The following is a 9,363-nucleotide window of genomic DNA, read 5'->3' as shown; positions in this document are numbered from 1 at the left end:
CTTGGGCTCCACTAGGTGCCCCTTTCCGCTTAGTATGGAAATTTCTCACTTGCGCCCTAGCAGTCTCTATCCTCAGGGCCTTCTCCAAAACCTCCGTGAAAGTATTAATTTGGACCGCTGCTAAGGTTTCTTGTAACTCCACATTCAGTTCTTGTATAAACCTCCGTACTTTTCTCGGCTCTGTAGCTATCAGTTCGGGAGCAAATTTGGACAACTTTGTAAACTGAGTCTCATACTCAGTTACACTCAACATCCCCTGACGGAGTTTAATGAAATCGTCCTCTCTCTTCTCCTGAACGATGGGTGGAAGATATTTTTCATTGAAGTCCCGTACAAAGTTTATCTAAATCCATGCAGTTCTCTCTCTCTCCCACTTGGCCCTCACTACATTCCACCAGGCCCTACCTGGCCCCTCGAACTGAAATACAGCGAATTGGACTTGTCTCTCCTCCGTATAATTTAGGGCAGCAAAAATATTTATCATGGCTTCCAGCCATTTCTCAGCCTCATACGGGTCTGGCCTTCCTAAAAACTTGGGTGGGGAGAACTTCTGAAACCTCTCCAAGGCTCTATCCTGCCCCATATCAGGGTCTCTAGGTTGATTTACAGGGGTTTGACCCTGTTGTTCCACCAAACGAGCCAAGATGTTAGTCATCTGTTGGATAGCAGTTGTCACCTGATCTCCCCCTGCAACCTAGGGTTCAGGCTGTGGCTCAACTGCTGCGTCCCTTTCCTCTCTCGGTTCTGGCACCGGTTCCTGTGCTTGTTCACCCTCACGGCCTCGCTTAGAACTGCATTCTCGGTTAGTTTTCTTGGTCCGACTTCTTCTCTCCTCCATGTTTCGAGAGTTAACCAACTATAAACATATAAACAGTGTAAGGTATGGCTCATATATCAAGTTACAACAAGATAAGTAGAGGCAAATAAACACGTAAAAAACAAGCACTTTATATACATAGCAAACAAGTCATATATACATGCCAACCCAAGCAAGTCAATGGCTATAATAGCCCAGGAACATAGAACAAAAGACTCTATTTACATCCACCAGGACACGTCAAGGTCAAAAACAAAAGAAGACGTGTCGTCCTACTATGTTCCTAACTATCCCCCAAAAGAAGCCCTCTCCTCTCTAACAGGTCGTTTGGCTAGACGCCGACCCAACGGACTCTGAGGATGCACTCGGCTCCTCCTCCGGGTCCTCCTCAGAATCCTCTTCTGGATCCTCCCCGGGAGCACCAGGAACTACAGGCGCTTGGCCCTCTCCGGCCAAGTCCTGGAGCACGTCATCCACCAGGGCCTCACACTCGGTCAGAATGTGGCCAGTCCGGTCTCTAATGGCCGCAACTACTCGCATCAGACGTCCAGTCGTCGCCTGAGCCTGCTCGCGAAAAGCATCGGTCCGCTGCTGCTCCTCCTGAACCGAGGCCTCAAACTCTCGGATCCGGGCTCCCTGGTCTCGGAGTGTAGCTCGAAGACGCTCTATTTCCGTCTGGCACCTACGATTGGCACTAGCCAATCGTCTCCACTCGTCGTCCACAGCGAGCACTACCCGATCGGGGTAGGAGTAGGTCTTCCAGCAGTCACAGCGCCGGATCTTGCGCGCTGGAGACCATCGCTGCACTGGCCCACCAGGGCCCTCCTGATATGAAATCACGCGGCAAACAGGCCCCTCCAAATGCGGCTCATCGATAGGAGCGTCCGTAGGCGCATCAGTAGGTACCACAGTCGATACGTCTGTAGGCACAGGCTGGGACGGCCCAACACTCCCAGAGGCGTCAGTACTCGCCATAACTTAGGTTTGCAAATAACATTGCAAAAGTAAGTTCACAACACGTAAAACAAAACAAGGCTAAAGGCTAATCTCAAAAATAAAACCCTAGCCTATCATGTCAAGCACTCAATCTATCCAGATCAATTCACAACCTAGGCTCTGATACCACCTGTGACGACCCCACCTCCCCCTAAGGCGTACCAAAGGGTTCGGCGGACCGCCTGCCTAGCTCTCGCCAGGACTCACTCACAAGTTCACGCGAATCACGTACATACGCATCCATGAACCATAAATAACATCCACGATTCAAGCTTATAATATACATGGATAGGAAACAGGGTACAATGTTCATGAAGATCACTTAATCCAGTTTCTAATACAACTTAGTCAAATCCTCAAATTACAGAACCAAAATCCTACTTGTCGGTTATTTAACCACACTGCACTGGAATGGTCATATCTCAGGTTACAAAGGTCCGATTAAGGTGTTCTTGGAGGCGTTTAAAAGCTAAGTCAGAATACTATAACTTTCATGTTTTGGTAAAAAGCTAAATCAGTACGGATCCTAGTGAATAAATGTGATAAACTTACCAAACGGACTGCTGGGAAAAATCTTAAAATAGTAAGGGTATTTTGGTCTTTTCATGACCTATGTTGCTCCGATTGAGTTGAAATTTTGTAGACATCTATAAAATACCATTCTCTACAACTTTTATATTTTGATCTAAGGCCAATTCGGCCTCTAACATGCAGTAACAAAATCGGGCAGAAAGGAAGAAAAAGTTTCCAGAAATCTGGAATTTTCAGTTTTCAATGTAACCTTCCTTGATTTCTTACTTCCAACACTACCAAAACCCCTTATATAACCTTAATTACAACATATATACATCATACATCAAGTTGGCAGCAAGTCCTCAAACCCTAGTTCATAATATCAAAAGGGGAAAACCTCCAAAACATGATAGCATCTATGATTCACCACAAAATTGAGTTACTAAGCTTAATTTAAACAAAATTGAAAGTAAGAATTAGAGAGATCATCTTCCTTACCTTGATTAGTGTCCACCAAGTATATCCCTAGCTTTCCCTTTCCAAAATCTCACCAACAATTCACTAACTAAACACTCAAAGGTGAGTTTAATCAGTTTATTTCTTTTGTTTTCTCACTTTGTGGTTTGATTCAAGAAGAAATGGAGAGATCTTCCCTTGGTCTTTTTCCTTTCTTCCTCTCGGCCAAGGAGTGCAGAAATGAAGAGGAAAGTGCACAATTTTGGAGTTAAATAGAAAGTCCTTGTCTTGTCGCCACCACCACCTTTCATTTTTCTCTTTCTTTTCCTTGCATTTCTAGCCTTAGAATTCGGTCAAACCTAGCTGAACATGAGAGGATATTTTGCTCAAGTTTCAATAAGCTTGTATGGTAAGAAACTGGTGGTCAAATGGTGCGTTCAATCGGTAGTGCACGGGACCCGCCGGTTCGCGCCGTTTTTCTTAAAAACACACGTACTAGAGTTTTTACTTCCCATTCACTAACCTTATATCATTGCTCCTAATCACTTATTATTTCTCACTTAAAAGTCACTTTTAATCTCCAAATTTAATCCTTACTCTGTACCGAAAATTCATCCGGCGAAAAATCGCGAAACCCTAATTTTGCTCCAAACTTGAAACCGAAGCGTGAAACTCTACTTTCTAGGTTTATTTGCACTTATTGTGGAGAGATTGGGTGGTAGGGCTTTAATAAATAATAATTTCCAAATAAAAGGGTATTTTTGAAAAAAATACAAGTAATTTGCGAGTCCTCACACTGATGGACAATATGAGAGAACCATCCAAACTCTTGAGAATATGCTGAGAGCCTGTATTGTGGATTTTAGGGGAAGTTGGAGCCAATATTTAACCTTGGTTGCGTTCGCGTATAACAATAGTTATCATTCCTCTATTCAAATGGCTCTATATGAAGCATTATATGGACGAAGATGTCGATCTCCAATCCATTGGGAAGAAGTAGGAGAGGGAAAAATTATAGATCCGACCACAATACCATGGGTTGAGGAAGCGTATGAGAAAGTAAAAGTGATCCGCCAGAGGCTTCAAACCGCCCAAAGCCGTCAGAAAAGTTATGCCGATCATCGGATGAAGGATTTGGAGTTTGAGATAGGGATAAAGTGTTTCTTCGGATCACCCCATTGAAAGGAAAGATTAGAGCAGGAAAAGGGAAAAAGTTGCAACCACGATATATAGGACCTTTCAATGTACTTCAGCGAATAGGAAAGGTGGCTTATCGACTTGAGCTACCAGCTAGTTTGTCTAGGATCCATGATGTTTTCCATGTTTCTTTGCTTAAGAAATACCATTCGGATCCAACTCACATTTTGCCACCTGAAGATGTTGAACTTGACGAGTCCCTAACCTATGAAGAACGACCTATTCAAATATTGGATCGAAAGGTGAAGGACCTCAGAACCAAGCAGATTCCTTTAGTAAAGGTTCTATGGAAGCATCCTGAAGTGGAAGAAGCAACTTGGGAGCTAGAAAAGGACATGCAAGAGAAATATCCCGACCTGTTTACAACGAAAGGTATGAATTTCGAGGTCGAAATTCTTTTAAGAGGGAGAGAGTGTGAGAACTCGCAAATTTCTTGTATTTTTCTCAAAAATACCCTTTTATTTTTAAATTATTATTTATTAAAGCCCTACCACCCAATCTCTCCACAATAAGTGCAAATAAACCTAGAAAGTAGAGTTTCACGCTTCGATTTCAAGTTTGGAGCAAAATTAGGGTTTCGTGATTTTTCGACGGATGAATTTTCGGTACAGAGTAAGGATTAAATTTGGAGATTGAAAGTGACTTTTAAGTGAGAAATAATATGTGATTAGGAGCAATGATATAAGGTTAGTGAATGGGAAGTAAAAACCCTAATACGTAGGGGTGAGCATCGAATTCGAATTCGGTAATTCGGTAGCTTGAAATCGGTAATTTTCGGTAAATGGTTCTGGAAATATTCGACCTAATTCGCATTCGAATTAGAGACTACCGAATTCGAATTCAACCCGAATTCAATTCGGTAAACAAAAAAAATACCGAATTACCGAATTCCAGAAAACTGCTTCTTCGGCCCATTTTTCATCAGCAAATAGCAATGCTATTGAACTGAGCCACAACTTACAAATTGTTCGAATGTAACTGATCACAAATCACTCCAGAAATTCGAAATCAAAACAACACACAATTCACATTGATCATTAAAATTCAGAAATCATAATTTAGGACCCTCTTGGAGAAGTGAATGGTAATAGCTAATTTGAGCATCAAGAACCTGATTCCACCACCGGGGAAGATCAGAAATGAAGCAAGACCCGCAACGGCTGCTGGGCTGTAGAGTAGAAGCATCCCAGTTCTACTAGGTAGTTTGATTCCCCCTCCAGATTTCTGTGAATTGACGTTCCAGAATTTGGAGTACTTGAGGTGATTTCCCAAGGTTTCTGAGATACCCAAGTAAGCCAAAAACAAGAGAGTTATCCCAGATAGGGCTGTTGTGTAAATCGAAGGAGATTCTTCTTGGTACACAAGATCCTGCAACAGTTTCGCCATCTCTGCTTCTCCTTTGATCGATTTCTTTGAGCAAAATATTCAGTATTTATGCTTTAATCAACTAATATACGGATAATAGTGGAGTCTGCTCTAGTCCTATAAATTGACGAAGATGAACTGCCCAGGTGTGAATGGTTTTAGGTTGTCATAACGACGAGGCTTACGTGTGTTTGTTGAGTTGTGAATCTTCTTCCGTCTTTCGCTTTTTGTTTCGTTGGAAACGACAAAAGCTTGAGGTATAATATTATTCGGAATTTCGAATTTGAAAACGGTAATATTTTACCGTTTTACCGAATTCAATTCGAATTCGGTAAATCTGAATTCAAAAACCCCAAAACCAAATTCGACCCTAATTCGATTCTTACTAATTCGATACCACCGATTTACCGACCGAATTACCGAATTACCGAATTCGAATTACCAAATTGAAATCGATTTCGGTCGGTAATTCGGTAATTACCGTAATTGCTCACCCCTACTAATACGTGTGTTTTTAAGAAAAACGGCGCGAACCGGCGGGTCCCGCGCACTACCGATTGAACGCACCACTTGACCACCACTTTCTTACCATACAAGCTTATTGAAATTTGAGCAAAATATCCTCTCATGTTCAGCTAGGTTTGACCGAATTCTAAGGCTAGAAATGCAAGGAAAAGAAAGATAAAAATGAAAGGTGGTGGTGGTCGCCACCCTAGAGTTTCTTGACCAAGACAAGGACTTTCTATTTAACTCCAAAATTGTGCACTTTCCTCTTCATTTCTGCACTCCTTGGCCGAGAGGAAGAAAGGGAAAACACCAAGGGAAGATCTCTCCATTTCTTCTTGAATCAAACCACAAAGTGAGAAAACAAAAGAAATAAACCGATTAAACTCACATTTGAGTGTTTAGTTAGTGAATTGTTGGTGAGATTTTGGAAAGGGAAAGCTAGGGATATACTTGGTGGACACTAATCAAGGTAAGGAAGATGATCTCTCTAATTCTTACTTTCAATCTTGTTTAAATTAAATTTAGTAACTCAATTTTGTGGTGAATCATGGATGCTATCATGTTTTGGAGGTTTTTCCCTTTTGATATTATGAACTAGGGTTTGAGGACTTGCTGCCAACTTGATGTATGATGCATATATGTTGTAATTAAGGTTATATAAGGGGTTTTGGTAGTGTTGGAAGTAAGAAATCAAGGAAGGTTACATTGAAAACTGAAAATTCCAGATTTCTGGAAAATTTTTCTTCCTTTCTGCCCGATTTTGTTACTGCATGTTAGAGGCCGAATTGGCCTTAGGTCAAAATATGATAGTTATAGAGAATGGTATTTTATAGGTGCCTACAAAATTTCAACTTAATCAGAACAACGTAGGTCATGAAAAGACCAAAATACCCTTACTGTTTTAAGATTTTTCCCAGCAGTCCGTTTGGTCAGTTTATCACATTTATTCACTAGGATCCGTACTGATTTAGCTTTTTGCCAAAACATGAAGGTTTTAGTATTCTGACTTAGCTTTTAAACGCCTCCAAGAACACCTTAATCGGACCTTTGTAACCTGAGATATGACCATTCCAGTGCAGTGTGGTTAAATAGCCGACGAGTAGGATTTTGGTTCTGTAATTTGAGGATTTGACTAAGTTGCATTAGAAACTGGACTAAGTGATTTTCATGAACATTGTATCCTGTTTCCTATCCATGTATATTATAAGCTTGAATCGTGGATGTTATTGATGATTCATGGATGCGTATGTACGTGATTCGCGTGAACTTGTGAGTGAGTCCTGGCGAGAGCTGGGCAGGCGGTCCGCCGAACCCTTTGGTACGCCTTAGGGGGAGGTGGGGTCGTCACATGCCTAGCCAGTGTTTTTGCATGTCTAGCAAAAGTAGATTTTTTGTCATTTTTTTGCTTGACTGTGAAGTTCAATTAACCTTTGGATGCTTTTCTGTCTTTGTCAGTTCTTCTTCAAGATTTCGTTTTACCGAAGATGAGGAACCTTTGTGGTTGCCTTGATCTATTGGGACAACAGATAAGGTTGATGTTGGAGTGAGAGTCGGGGAAACTGTTCAATGGAAGCCACGTTTTCTGTGGTGCTATTTTTTAGAAAGGATGGCGGAGTTGCAACTAACTCTGATAGCTGTGCTTCAGCAATTTGATGAGTTTTTGGATGTTGTCCTGGTTCTTCTGGGATGAAGGCTGTGAGGAAAAATAGCCGGAGAAGATGTTTTTGAGAGAGAAGAAGTTTTGATTTTGCAGTTTTTCATTAATTCTGGTAAAGGGCGGCGATTCTCCCTGTAAAAAGATAACTTCTATTAGTCATTTTGGTAGACAATATTGACTGAAATTGTATTTGTTTGTATAATTATATCAAAGTTGATATACTTGTAGATGTTTTTCATATATTTGAGTGACAGTGAAATCAAGGAGGGTCTCAGCATTTAGATCGTCTACTATTGCATCGATGAAACCAATGTCGTCATAAACTTGTTCCTGGAATTTAGCTCTGCCGGTAGAGATGATTATTAGCATATGAGATAGAATATGTGAAGGGTATAATAAGGAATTTTAAGAACTTGAAAATGAAGTGACTTTAGTTTTGGTTTTGTATATTTGAGCCCATAGAAATTGCAATCAAATTCCATATCCATGGAGCACCAGTGATTTTGTTGCAGCTAGTACATGTCGGCAAGAAAAATCACTGATTGCAATTGATGATTCTAATTTTTTCTCTAATCCAAAAGTTCTTTATCTAATTCAAACAGAGTTATATAGATGTTAGTATAATTGAGTCAACGATACTATAAAATAATAAGATATGCAGTTGACAATGTAGATTATTGGTGGATATATGTCCATGTTTTATCGGATTTGATGATGCAAGAATCTGTCCAATCAAACAAACTTCAGTGTTGAGTGATGCAACTGTTTTTTGTTTATTTTTCTCATAGTCTTTCATTGATAACTCTGTGAATGTAGGAAATGTTCTCTTGAGACCTGTGATAGTAAAAGCAAATGTCAGTATTCATGTGGATAGTTAGGAAGAGAATTTTTAGTAAAAAAAAGGTGATATTTGTATATGAAAATAAACCAGGTTTTGAGAGAAGCAGTCTGATGTAATGGTGGATCCAGGACAATTGTGCTATTTGGCTGAGTGTTAATGTCAATTCCTGATTTATTGTGCCAAGAAAGTAAATGTAGCTATGTTTATTTAAGTTAAATGTAAATAGCATCAGTTTGATTTTAACTATATTTTTACCATGATTGGTGGTGATTCTAGGTTGTAAAATCAGAATTGATGGATGAGTGTGGATTGCGTTGATGAGTTCAACACCTTCATAGTAAATGTAAGGTTCCTACATTATGAATATTAATGGTCTACATCTGTAAATTTCAATATGTGGGTGATACAGTTGAAAGTAAATCATCAGTGATTTCTTGATATATGAAATGTTCTGTAAGTATATTTATTTTGCAATTTTTAGAGTTAAGATCATGAGATACTTACTCGGGAATCACAACTATGAATCTTCGAATTCTACGTGGTCCTCTTGCAGTACTAACAACTTCTTCTGGGAATGCATGGATTGCTACACACAAGATATTTTGTTGAACGTGCAAATTTTCTGATTAGAAAATGTATAGTAAGCTATCATATAGTATTCATTATTCATGAGTTTTTATACTGAATCTGTTTGCATCACTGTTCTTGTATTTGTCAAGACTCCAAAATGCAGTGATAGGAGAGCGGTTTGCTAGCTGAAGTGAGTCTGTTTTGCTGATTTTCTTGATGAAGACAGCTTTAGTGAGTGTTAACTAGAGCGGAACAGAGCCAAATTGGTTTCTTGGATCAGTAACTAGTACAACAGCAGCATTTGCAATGTAATAGATCTCATAAAATTGTAATTTCTCATGAATGTAATTGACATCTCTATTAAAGGCAATTGCTTGAATTGATTCATGCTATCAAAACAAGAGGAAAAGCAGTAAGCGAATAAGGAGATATTAATGGTTTCAA

General features: G+C 39.9%; 1 protein-coding gene across 1 annotated transcript; it reads right to left on the bottom strand.

Moving 5' to 3' along the window:
* Positions 1 to 5,023: 5,023 nt before the first annotated feature.
* On the bottom strand, positions 5,024 to 5,365 carry LOC113699849 (uncharacterized). The gene has a single exon (XM_027220205.1). The coding sequence runs from the start codon at positions 5,363 to 5,365 to the stop codon at positions 5,024 to 5,026; it is 342 nt and encodes a 113-aa protein (XP_027076006.1).
* Positions 5,366 to 9,363: the final 3,998 nt, after the last annotated feature.

The sequence above is a fragment of the Coffea arabica genome, chromosome 7c (genome assembly GCF_036785885.1).
Source record: "Coffea arabica cultivar ET-39 chromosome 7c, Coffea Arabica ET-39 HiFi, whole genome shotgun sequence".
Classification (NCBI taxonomy): Eukaryota; Viridiplantae; Streptophyta; class Magnoliopsida; order Gentianales; family Rubiaceae; genus Coffea; species Coffea arabica.
The sequence above is the reverse complement of the archived record's forward strand: the minus strand, read 5'-3'. Positions and strand labels throughout refer to the sequence as shown.